The 13258-nt window shown below is 42.6% G+C and overlaps 3 protein-coding genes across 3 annotated transcripts in view; 1 reads left to right on the forward strand and 2 right to left on the reverse strand.

Annotated features, from left to right (window-relative positions):
- Positions 1–277: 277 nt before the first annotated feature.
- On the reverse strand, positions 278–1254 carry LOC123501417. The gene is made up of 2 exons (XM_045250240.1): positions 856–1254; positions 278–542 (listed from the first exon to the last, which is right to left on the reverse strand). The coding sequence occupies exons 1-2, from the start codon at positions 1004–1006 to the stop codon at positions 310–312; spliced, it is 384 nt and encodes a 127-aa protein (XP_045106175.1). The 5' UTR covers positions 1007–1254; the 3' UTR covers positions 278–309.
- A 2533-nt stretch (positions 1255–3787) lies between these two features.
- LOC123501731 lies at positions 3788–4476 on the forward strand. The gene is made up of 3 exons (XM_045250735.1): positions 3788–4019; positions 4155–4257; positions 4362–4476. The coding sequence occupies exons 1-3, from the start codon at positions 3788–3790 to the stop codon at positions 4474–4476; spliced, it is 450 nt and encodes a 149-aa protein (XP_045106670.1).
- Positions 4477–5086: 610 nt separating this feature from the next.
- The window catches only part of LOC123501732, a 14852-nt gene continuing 6680 nt past the window's right edge, over positions 5087–13258 (reverse strand). The window contains exons 3-7 of the mRNA XM_045250737.1: positions 12392–12430; positions 11993–12067; positions 10365–10502; positions 9409–9526; positions 5087–5102 (exon numbers count right to left, since the gene is read on the reverse strand). Coding sequence (XP_045106672.1) covers positions 5087–5102; positions 9409–9526; positions 10365–10502; positions 11993–12067; positions 12392–12430 — 386 coding nt within the window. The remainder of the gene's footprint in view (positions 5103–9408; positions 9527–10364; positions 10503–11992; positions 12068–12391; positions 12431–13258) is intronic.

Genomic DNA, 13258 nt, shown 5'->3' on the forward strand with positions numbered 1-13258 from the left:
ATTTTCTATCCTTTAAGATGATTTTATAAATTTGAATAGACAACATTGGTGTGGTTAATAAAAACTGTGCATGTAAGATATCTATGAAATCTTTTATTCACCACAATTATTGATGAATATGTCTTATTACAAGACCTTAGTCCAAGTTAGTCCAAGTGTCAAGCAAATTGCCTAACTTTATTTGATTTACTACTTTCTTTTGTAGAATATCTAATTGCAATTCTTCAATTTGTTTCTCTAGTTGGAGACATTCTTGCTTTAATCTTAAATTGCTCAAATGTAAATCATGTTCTTCCTTTTTCAATAACATTATTTTTTCATAGCACTGGTCCTGGAAAGAAAGGGAACGCATCCTCTTGTGGGCCTGTTTAGCTGCTGGGGTATTATTTGCCTGAGGTGTGCAGGGGTTTCTTGGGATGTCTCGAGCCCAGAAACAGGCGGTGTTGCCTGAAATGATGGCACCGGCCTATTTGAAGGAGGAGGTGTCGGAGAATTGCATGGGGGTGGTGGAAATTGTAGTACAACAGTACCAACAGGATTCCCTGAAATGCAGAATGAAGAAAATTAACCAGGGAAAATAAGTTTTCAAGTAAACTACAATCAAGTTTATTTGGTTAACTTTCTGTAGGGAAGTAGGGTAAGCCAAGGAAAATTTTTTCAACTAAACAGCATGCCTTGGATCTAATTAGGCCTTTTATAACAACTTCCAAGATGGTGAAAAAAATACCAATAACCTAATTAGGCCTTCTCAAGTAATTTCCATGATGATGAAAAATATCAAAGGCATTCACAATTCTAAAGGGACACTTTTTCTGATACTTTATGTGACATGTTGGAAAATATAAAACTAATTACCATTTGATATTTCTTGATGGGCTGATTCGGGACCATCGCAGTCAAAGTCATTTACGAGGCTTTGCAGCTCTTCTCCTATTAATTCCAGGGTGACGGAGCTTGGCGTCTCTTCTGGTTTCTGTACAGGAGGGAGGCCGCCACCAGTCCGCATGCACTCCCGCTTCTTTTCATTGTACCTTTTCTTGACCCTGATGGACGTAAAAGGATTATTAATAACATGTTATCACTGAATCACGATGCCTATATCTTCTAATTTGGTCTGAAGCAACAATTAACCTAAATAACCAACATAAAGATAGTCACTTGCTTGAATATGAAGGTAGCCAGCCACATGGGCGGACCTATATACTCAACATATTAACTAGCATGAATATGGAGGTATCCAGCACATGGGTTAACCTAATTCATCAATAAATATCACTAGCATGAGCAGATATGAAGGCAGCCAGCACATGGGTTACCCTAATTCATCAATAAATATCACTAGCATGAGCAGATATGAAGGCAGCCAGCACATGGGTTACCCTAATTCATCAATAAATATCACTAGCATGAGTAGCTATGAAGGCAGCCAGCACATGGGTTAACGTAATTCATCAATAAACATCACTAGCATGAGTAGCTATGGAGGCAGCCAGCACATGGGTTAACCTGTATTCTTACTTATTTGCTCTTTTGATGTTCCCACAAGCGCTTTACTTGCTGGCATGTTTTTGGGGACACAACCCTGCAGCATTGAAGTGGCTGGTCACCTTCTTCCAGGTTTCGCTTTTCTTTGCTATCATATTGTGGTCAGTTCTCTTGTCCAATAATATATCTTTATGAGCGTGGATCAACTCAGTGAGGAGATTGATCTCCCTTTCTCCGCTGTAATGATGTTTATCCATTTTTCTCTCGCGGGGAGACCAACTTCGTACGCTGCTGTGGAGCGATAACTAGTCGGTTGTGTCGGTCCTTCGTGCGAGACGGGCTGTCCTCTTGTAAACAAACCCCCCAACGCATACCAACCTTCCCGACTCACAGTAGCAAGGCTACCAATTCCATCCCACAACACACTTCACTTTAAGAATACCAAAAAATTGTGTGCCCCAACCGTAGTGTGGGACAGCTCCACAAATGTGTTGCTTGATCTGGGATTGATTAAAAATATGGCTCTCGCAACATTTAAATTTCCAGGAGTCGGAGTCGAAGTCGCAACATTTAAATTTCTTGGAGTCGGAGTCGGACTTTTGAAAATCCGACTCCACACCCCTGGAAATAAGGCCTTTTATGTACTTGGCTATTTTAACTGTAATATTTTATCAAAGAACAACAAGTTGGATATTATAATGCATAATACTAAGTAAACACAGTTAATTGACAAACCAACAAGAACAACCTCCTGCTCTGCAACGCTATTTGATGTAACTGTAACTATAGTAAAACTAAATTGTACTGATCCGTAGGGTGTTGTTTGCCATTCTGCCAGATTTCCAACCAAAACATTCAGTCTATATACTACTCATGGTTCTTTAATCACAGTATTATCAACAAGCGGCGTTCTAAGAATATTCTGACTATTTCATTAAGTAGCAGGTGATACAAATAAGTGTAATATACCAAGTCAAATGAAGGTATTTCATGGACATGTAAGACAATGTAGCATGTCAGGACAGGCGACGTTTCCAGTTGACCCGAGGCGGGATTTCCCTGGGGGAAGGGGGTTGGAGTCAGGTCACCACGCAGGTGCATATCGACTCACTTCTCATTTGGTTCCCAAGATGGAAGGATATACTGACACTTCCTAGCCTGTGTGTTGTACAGCCAAACCAAAAAGTTTGTCTACAGAATTAATAGATAAAAACTTTCAAGGACCACTTTTACCAATAAATCAAGCGAGGAAGAGGACAGCAGGTGCAGCTGGTATATCTGAAGGCACAGTGAAGAGGATTTGTCTCAGTGCAAACAATTAAGATATACACCACACAGCATCACAACCTTATCAGCGTTTCTTTTCCCCACTCATTATATTACACTGCATGGGTATCTCGAGAGGACATAATAGTAAATATTTGGTAAATTATCAGCCTCATTTTCACTTTTATAACCAGCACCTTTACGATATTTAATTTACCAATGGCATCTTCATGTCTTGTCCACCACATATATTTTTTAAGGAAGTCATGCATTAAAATGAATAAAGAACAGTTATTCCGTTTTACTATAATACACCAGACTTGGCTCTCTGTCACGATGTCATTAGTTTCCCTGTTGGTGACCATGACCTCATCACTGTCACATTAAACGTAAGTAAGCCAAAGCGACAGCTAATCATTATAACTTTCCGACAGCTAAATTACTCCTCTGACACACTTTGTAATTTTCTCCAAGCACAAAGTCATGCACTAAAAAATATATTAAAAACCGATGATGATAATGGCCTGGTTACCACATTTAATGAGATCTTTCTCATTAGACACATGTGCACCTTTGTTAACTAAGGAGGTAAAAAGACCTTGTGCTCCATATATGACTAACCATCTTAGATCTCTGATTCATAGAAGAAATTGTTCACAAAGTAATGTAAAAGAGGACAGAAACAATAATTATTTGCAAGACTCTTATAAAAACTTAAAACGCGAAGTAAAGGCTGCGTTACAGAGAGCTAAGTCTGACTATTATTGCAAAACTGTAGAGGACTGCAAGGGTAGCAATAGAGAAACTTGGAAGATTCTTAGAGAGTTGGTACCAGAAACTAAAAGTAAGACTATTATGCTACCGGTGTGATGATGATAGGGAAGAGAGTACAAAGCGTCAAGCTGTATATTTCAATGAATATTTCAGCGAGGTTGGGAGTGAGATTTTCCAAAAATCTTGTCAAAATTTAGCTATTTCTGATGACGGTCAGGAATATGTAAGAAATAACCTAAATGATAATAATACTTCAGATACAATGTGTCGACCTTCACCCACAACCTGGGAATCAGTAACATTAATAATAAAACACATGAAGAACACCAACTCATGTGGATTTGACGGCATCCGACTAGGTTACATAAAAGACTCCCTCCCAGTGATCATCACCTACCTCACCTGTATAGTAAACACTTCCATAGTGACAGGGGTTGTCCCCACGGCTTGGAAACACTCTATCATTGTACCGGTCTTTAAATCAGGGAACAAATGTGAACCACAAAATTATCGCCCTATATCTTTTTTGCCTGTTATTAGAGGAAGTCGTTGCATCTCAGCTTATTGATCATTTAGAAAAAAAAATCTCTGTAATACACAGCATGGCTTCAGGTCTTCCTTGTCTACAGACACTGCTCTTCTCACACTCTCCAACACATTATATGCAAATATGGACAAGAAGAAAGTGTCTCTTATCACAGTGTGTGTGACCTGTCCAAAGTTTTTGACAGTGTGAGTCACAATATACTACTCAACAAATGTTTCAACTTAAAGATTGCCCCGTTCTGGTTTTGCAACTATCTTAGTGACAGTACACAATCTGTTCGCATTACAAGCTTCATCTCTGACAAAAATAATGTGAAGTACGGAGTACCACAAGGATCAGTGTTGGGCCCCATTCTGTTCAATATATACGCAAATGACCTTTCCTATGCCTTCTCCGATTGCTGATGACACGCAATTAATTCACAACGGTGACATCAATGACATTTGGGGTCTAATGCGTAGAGGTGAAGAATGTATAGCGAAGGCAAAAAATGTATTTCAACACGAATGGTCTACTGCTAAATGCTAAAAAGACTCAATGCATGTTTGTCTGGATTAGGGGACTCTTATCCCAGATCCCCACGGATATACACATGATGGGCGACGGGAACCCAATTTTCCCAAGTAATTTTATAAAAAACTTAGGTATATATTTTGACAATAACATGAAATTCGACAAACAGATAAACGAATTGAGCAGGAAAACTTACGGACTAATATTGTATGTCAACAAAATAAAACATAACTTCAGTAAAAGCAGTAAAATAAATGTGATCCATTCATTAATCTTAAGCCAGATTAACTACGGCATACTCACTTGGGGCACAGCTAATTCAACACAGATTAGCCGTATACAAAAAATTCAAAATTTTGCAGCAAAAGTAGCACTTGGAGGCGCAGGTAAATATGACCATGCCACTCCATATTTAAAAGAGCTCAGATGGCTTAAGATAAAACAAATACACCACTTTGAATTGGGCAAACTAGTACATAACATCATGAATAAAAGAGTACATCATTGGTTATTCACACTGCCAAGAGTGGAAGATGTTAATGACCACGTTGTAAACACAAGGCAACAACAACAGTTTTATAGACCAAAATGTCACACGTGCTTGGGGATGGATGGATTTTAAATGAGGCGCCGCAACGGCTAAGGTCATTTGGCACCCCTTCAATAATTTAAAATGACAGAGTAGTTAAAAATAAAAAAAAAAACTATATAAAAAGTTAAAAACAATACAGTATCTAAAAACTAAAAAAAGACAATAAAACTAAATCAAATATTAAAATGCATATAATAAAATAAGATTAAAATTCAAGCTTTGAGAGAAGGCCAGCTTCTCCCAAAAATCTAAAAACGTGATGGCCCTGGGCCAGACACTCTGGTCCCAGGACCTTTGAGATATAATAGACACTGCTATCTCTACCGCGACAGCGGTAGAGGTAGCGGTGTCGTAACTCGATCAAACTAGGGCACTCTACCAACAGGTGCCTCACAGTGAGCGGCACCAAGCAGTCATCACAGTAAGGTTGAGGGTCCATCGTCAGGAGTTACCTTTGTGTAAGGTACGTGTGACCTATACGAAGTCGCGCCAATAAAGTCTGTGCACGACGATCACGGACATGGGTGTATGTCCACTGAGGGAGTGTGGAAGTAGTGATCTCTCCCATTTTCGAGGTTGCGACCCCCGTTAGCCATCTCCTCTGCCAAATTGCTGCAACCGCCACACGAATTACATGAAATACATCTCGAAACGGAACATGGGAAGGAGATGGAGCGCGACTTCCTGCCTCTTTAGCGAGGCGGTCTGCGTGTTCATTCCCTGGAACACCAACGTGACCAGGGACCCAACAGAACCCAACACGATATCCTCGTTTGGTAAGAAGATATAGCCACTCCAGGGCTGATAAAACCAAAGGATTAAGGGAGACAGTGCAAGAGAGAGCAGTAAGAGCACTGCGACAGTCACTAAAAATTGTAAAAGACGAAACCGGAGAGTAAAATTATCTGTAAAGCTAGGACTATGGCAGACAGCTCTGCCGTAAAAACGGACGCCACTGAAGGAAGGCTGCCACACCGATAAAAAGAGGGGAAAACCACATTAAACCCAACGCCTGCGTCGGATTTGGAACCATCTGTAAAAACGGGGATGTCATCAGAATGGATAAAAAAAAGTGTTCTAAAAACAGTGTGTGGGACAGAGCTGGCAGAAAATCCTTCTTGCCATCCATGGCAGGAGGGCATAATGAGATAACAGGAAGCTGCCAATAACCAACTCGTGGGAGACGGAAAGAGTACACAGGAGTGGGGTCGATCCGCCATGAGATTTGCAACTTGATGGCCAAAAGTTTTAGGGAGACCAGGTTGAGTAACATGCACCTGCGAACGAGAGTCCCGCAATATTGACAGACAAGGGACAGAATCAGGAAGACGGTGGGTGCGAAACCAACACCGGAGCATCGAAGACTGGCGCCGAAGGTCGAGCGGCCAGAATCAAGCATCCACTAGGTATTGGAGAGAGAGAGAGACCGGAAGAGAACGGAAATGAGGAACCCAAGTAAGACGGTTGTCAAACAATAGGCCAAGATATCGAGTGGCCTCCACACATGAGATGCGTAAGATTACGACAAAAATGCATAGACACGGTCTTTGAGGTGGAGGAACGAAAACCATTTATGTTGGCCCAACTGGACACCCGATTGATTGCCAGTTGGAGCTTTCGCTCAATCAGTGACATCCTAGCAGCAGCAAAAGAGATGCACAAGTCGTCCACATATAAGGAGCTGTGAACGCCATCTGGTAGAGTATCTATAACACCATTTATGGCGACTGCAAATAGAATAACACTAAGAATACTTCTCTGTGGGACGCCATCACTTAGAGCAGTAGCCTCGGAGAGAACACTCCCACTCGAACCCGTAAAGACGTCTGGATAAAAACTGCTGGATAAAAATAGGAAGGTGGCCACGGAGGCCAAAATTAAACAAGACTGTAAAATGCCATGACACCAAGCTGTGTCGTAGGCCTTCTCCAGGTAAAAAAAAAAAGACTGTTACCTGGTGGTGGTGATTAGCGAAGGCCTCACAAATAGAAGACTCTAGGGATAAAAGAGCATCAGTAGTAGACCTCATTTTTCGGAAACCATACTGTACAGATGACAAGTAGTTCCCCCTCTCCAAGTACCACATGAGTCTTACATTTACCATCTTTTGTAACACTTTACAAATACAAATACAAATAGACGTCAAAGATATAGGACAGTAATTCGTAGCCTGGAGATGATCTTTCCCAGGCTTCGGAAATGGAAGAACCACTGCGACAGCCCAAGAGGACGGAAAATCACCGGTATGCCAAAGTTAAAAGCACGGTCAGACATGTAACGCAAAAAGGCATAATGAATGTCGTCTGGACCAAGAGAAGAGTCATAACACTGAGACAAAGCAGTCCGCAACTTAGAAGCAGAGAAAGGGACATTATAAGACTCCTCTCTAGCCGAAGAAAAGTTTATGCCGAGAGATTCCATTCTCTGGCGGTGACGTGCGCCCGGGGCTGCAGGATGCCTCCGGAAAGCACTGGCAAAGTGTTCTGCGAAGAGGTCGGCGACAGTCTTAGGGTCTGCCACCGTTCGTCCAGCAGACAACAAAACTGGTGGGGAAGGAGCAGAATACTTCCCAGTAATTCGGCGGACTTTGTTGAAGACATCCGTAAGAGGGGTGTGGACGTTTATGGAAGATACATAAGCTCTCCAAGAGGCTCTTTGTGCCTCTTTCAAAACGCGGCGTGCCCGAGCTCGGCAGCGTCGAAAAGCTTCCAGACACTGCGGGTCCCCACGATGTCGCCGGAGACGAGAGAAAGCTGACCGTTTCTCTTTTACAGCGTTAGTGGATGCTGCGTTCCACCAAGGAACGGGACGCTTAGTAAAGCGACCTGACGTCCTAGGGATTGTCTGAAGCGCTGCTGAATGTAAAAAATCGGTAAAATAATCAACAGCCTCAGCACAAGTAGAAAAGTCAGCCAACGGACGGATAAAAGAGCTAAGGTCTGTGAATCGAGGCCAATCTGCCTTGTCTAAAACCCAGCGTGGGGGCCGGGACTGTGGCTCAGAGTTCACAGATTCCAATAAAATAGGAAAGTGGTCACTACCGTGTAAATCCGGTAGGACCCGCCAATTAAAATCAAGGAAAGAATTAGATGTACAGAGAAAGATCGATAGCTGTAAAAGTCCCAGTAGGACTGTGGAAATGTGTAACATCCCCAGAATTTAAAACCTCCAATCCCTCATCCTCAATAAAAGAACCGATTAAAACCCCACGAGGATTACTAGCACCTTCATCCCACAATGGGTGACGGCCGTTAAAATCTCCCAACAAAAGAAAAGGCGGAGTCAGCTGACGCACCAGGCCGTCAAGCTCACCCCTGGAGACAGGAAGCCGAGGAGGAGATATAAACTGCAAATGGTGTACAGTCGTCCCATAAAGACCTTAACAGCAACCACCTGAAGGGAGAGTTAAGTTGTAACGGGATAACAGGTATATCCTGACGGACTAGAATAGCTGTGCCACCGTGGTGGCCCTGGTCAGGGAAAGGAGTGTTAAAAAGGCACGATAGCCAGGAGGACTAGAATAAGTACTATCACCTAGCATAGTCTCTTGTAGAGCTACACAGGCTGGAGAGAACTCCGACAGCAAAGCTCGGAGTTCCCCACGAGGCGCGAAGGCCTCTACAGTTCCACTGTAGAAGCTTGAAGATGACTATTTGGGTGCAGTGGACGAGCGAGCCTTTTGAAGGGCTGCCCGTGACTCACCTGACTAGAAATAATCAAACGACGAGAAGACACCGGGAGTTGAGATGTGCCGGGTCGTTGGACCGCAGCCTTTCGGCCTACCGGTGAGTGATGCGAACCATCATCACACCTACCGGTCCTCGGAGGACGAGGTCAGGCTGGACTGCACTTTTGACACAGTTGGTCCACGAGGGACGGCTGTGACAATATCATCGGACGTCTCCATGCTAAGACCGTCCTCATCACAAGAAGCCCGATCTGAGACGGAGGGCGTCACAGGAGGCTGACAGAAACTACTGGAGCTACCTATGCAGAGCGGTCCCTGGAGGACTCACGATTATGTGCACCGGGAGAAACCTTAGACTGCTTAGGCTGAGCTAAATCTAACGACTCCGCAGAGCCGCGGTGCCGTTTGGTCATGCCTTTCAAAGGCTTAGGCGATGCAGGAGGTAAATGGACATCCACTACATGGGTTAGTTTTGTCAAGTCCGTATTATTCTCGTCGCTTCTTGCAGGTGACTCAACTGAGTCGTCGGACAAAAGGACAAACCTATTGGCCAAATGAACAGGATCACCCACCACAACAGAGCGAGAGGTAGCAGGAGGTGTTGTCTTCGGACAGGCAGACTCAGCTGAAGAGCGAGCAGCCAATGAAGCAGAGTGTGAGTCTAGTGCAGAGCAATTACCACTTCGAGAAGCTTCCTTACATGAGCTTTTGCCGTGACCGTACCCCTAGCATGAGAAACACTGAAGAGGGCAAGAAACAAAACGCCTCACCCTAAGATTAATAGGTCCAAAATTAACACAGTCAGGGAGGGTGGACCCAAAAAAGGTGAGAAGGACTATGTTGGAGAAGTTCCTCATCTTAGTCACCTTTTGGACTGAGTTAGGACACATAGCCAGTATTTCCTCCTCAGGAAATTCATAGAGATCCTGACTGTACACACAACCTTTACTGTAATTAAAGGTAGGATGTGCCTTAATAGTCTCAAACATGCTGTCAGAAGGACATGGTAGATGTTGCAACATCCTTGCCTGCGTGATATATTTCACTCGCACTAGCACCCGCTTACCGTATTTCTTGAGGTTTCCCTCAGGAATCGTGCCGATCTCTTTCGATAGGTACCGGGAGGCATGTATGAATTTCCAGAGCACGCATTTTTGTAGTACGCCACAAACCAACGTGGAGGTGGGATCTGGCAGACTTTTGGACTGAATTCTCTAAATAGCTTTCAAAAACATTTGGGATGTAATCCATGTCACTGTCTGAAATATTACGTGACTGGAGATATTCAGTTTTAAAACCAGAGCCGGCAAGGGGCAGAGATGCTACATGTTCATAAGCCAAACGGGCTTCATCACATGACATAAACGTCACATAGCAGTTGTTAGAAGGAAAGTCTTTTTCTTAAATCAGTCGAACAACCGTACCATACGCCTTGAGAAGTGAGTGCAAGGCATGATAGGAAAATGATGGATTAACATTTACCATCAAAAGGGAGTCACATGCTGCAGAAATGCGTCCCTCGGAAGATCTCCCAGAACAGGAGACTGCTGTGGGAGGCCCATGTGGAGGGGAATCTTCCTTTCTACTCAGACCTAAAGATGACGTCTCGCGGGCCAGGTCAGCCACCTCATGAGAACCTGGAAGTTTTTTTGTGTTTGACCATAAAAAAGTTACACAAAAATTGGCTCCAGGGCAAGGGAAACCACCTACTGGGACTACAATGGGAGCGAGCGCTGGCTGCCGTGGACTGGGTACCTCGTTTCCATGCGGACCAGTCGTTTGATAAAAAAGGCCCCACATGATGCGAATGTTTGTCCACGACAGAGCTGAGACCCCCCTCCCAAAGCATCCTAGCCTGGACACCCAACCATCCAGCACAGGACGGCCCTTATTGGGCGATTCCTCCAGCGGGTGGCTCCGCTGGTCCACTGGCAGCCTACGTAGGAACCATTTAGTCTGGCCCCTCACTGGCGACCTTACTAGCATGGGTAGCCCTCTCCCCTTCGAAAGGGCAGAGCAGGGGCCTAAGTCCCCTCTAGCGTAGCTTGCCAGGTCACAGGGGCACGCAAGCCCCTCCACCACGACAAGGCGGTTCCCATCTGGGGGGGGGACGTGCTTTGGGAATATGTCACTTATTGCGGCAGGACCTTCTCTGTGGAACAGTCTTCCCACTGATGTAAAAGATGCACACTCACTAGGTTCCTTTAAACGTAAACTAAAGGTATACCTACGTAGTCATCAATTTTAAATGTAGTGTTTCCTCGTCATTTTCAGTGTATTTCCTTTCACTTTGTAATTTTATTGTATTAATGCAAATTTAACCTATTTTACATATCATATTATCTTTATATGTTATGTTTTATAGTTATATTTCAATTTTATATATACATCTTTAAATGCAATGTTGTATAGTTATATTTCAATTTCATCGCATTTTACTGACAAAATTCGCTTCGTGTTCTTATTCTTTTATATTTCTATTAGTACCAGTCTTTTATACTGTATTAAAATTCACTCATATGTTATTTACAAAATTTCAAAGAATAACCATTGTAGAATGGAAAATAAATTCAATTCAGTTCAATTAAATTCTTGTGTGTTCCTCGATTTACACCCCGTACCTACTCACTGCTAGGTGAACAGGGGCTACACGTGAAAGGAGACACGTGTGTGTGTGTGTGTGTGTGTATGTGTGTGTGTGTGTAATTCACTGTTTGATCTGCTGCAGTCTCTGACGAGACAACCAGACGTTACCCTACGGAACGAGCTCAGAGCTCATAGACTGTGTGTGTGTGTGTGTGTGTGTGTGTGTGTGTAACAAGAGCTAGCTAGCTGGATTTTCCCCCACGTTTAAAAGGACGGAGTTTCTTGATAACCTGAATAGTACTGTACCACATGCGTGAAGGTACGGGGGACCAAGTTATTCAGTAGTTGGCGGAGCTGTATTCAACTTAGTGCCTAGAGAGACACAAATATAAAACTGGTCTGGCTGTGCGGAGTATGCCAGCCCCGGGCACGGATGTTCAAAGGAACGTAGCTTTCCGCCACTAAGATCTTAAAAACTTTCTCATAGCCGCCATTTCTCATCATGGGCTACGATGACTAATAAAGTGTATTTTCGAAATACCAACAGGAAGCTCGTAGCTCACGATGATGCAACCATTAGCCTCGGTCCATACCGTCCCACTAAACATTGGAGTAACTGTGATATAATTGAAATATAATTTATTTACACAAAATTATGTAATTGTAATTGTAACTGAATTCTGAACTTCAGGAATAAATTGTAATTGCAGTCAATCATATTATAGAATAAACAAAAATAACAAAGTAGTAAAATTCTACATAGCTTATAAATGTCTTATTGACAATTTTTTTCTCCCTATAGTGCCCGAGTTGATCGGCCCGAGCACATTGACCACTCAGCTACGCCTACCCATGATATAATATGAAATATGGCAAGAACCTTCAGAAAATTGAATCTTTGGCAAACTCCATCAGGAAATCAACAGAAGTTTCTCCTTACCTTTGATGTAAAGGAATTCACGGTTGGAAATGGTGAACTCTATATTTAAGAACACAATAGAAGTGAATCTATCAAGTCATCTCCTTCACCGGAAAGAGAAGAAAAGTAAGAAAACCATGCCGGTAAAGATTTCTGCCTTAAAGGAGCTTGTGTCTGTCTTTGAACCTCTAAGGAGGCAACTGAAGTTGTAGAAAGAGAGAAGAAAACTATAACTGCTATTGGACCAGTTATTCAGGGGCTTTAACATTCACATGAATATTTCTTTCAAAACCAGTAATTACAATATTGTGTAAAACTGGCAAAAGTAGTGTTGGCATGTGTAAAAGAAAGATTGGATCCTTATTTAGAAATAAGAGATGTTCAAGTGGCGAGATTTTTAAGCCCTAGGTTTAAACTAAACTGGCTTCCATCACAGGAACAGAAGGAACGAAGTGTTGTTCTCTGTAAAGGAAATGCTTGAAGAACAGGAGGATAAGAATTTAACAAGGAATGATAGAAATAAAAGGGATCATTTATCTGAACAAAAAAAAAAAACCTTGACTATTCTCTTTCCTCAAAATATATCAGAGTCGAAAATCAACGAGGGTCAAAGGGAACTCAGGAACGCATAATGTCAGTGAGGTTTTTGTTGATACCATATGTTGAGAAAGGAACTCAATCAGTTGATAGTGATCTTTTACTTTATTGGAAAGGAGTGCCACAATCTTTGAATCAACTTAAAAAAAAAAAAAAGATGGGCTCACTGCTGCATCTGTTCCATCTGAGCGAGTTGTCAGCATTGCAGGAAATTATTTCATGGCAAATCAAGTTCAGCTTTTATTTTATGTAAGAGGGTAAGATTGGCCAAGGCCAATATAAAACGAAAAA

This window comes from Portunus trituberculatus, chromosome 9 (genome assembly GCF_017591435.1).
Source record: "Portunus trituberculatus isolate SZX2019 chromosome 9, ASM1759143v1, whole genome shotgun sequence".
Classification (NCBI taxonomy): Eukaryota; Metazoa; Arthropoda; class Malacostraca; order Decapoda; family Portunidae; genus Portunus; species Portunus trituberculatus.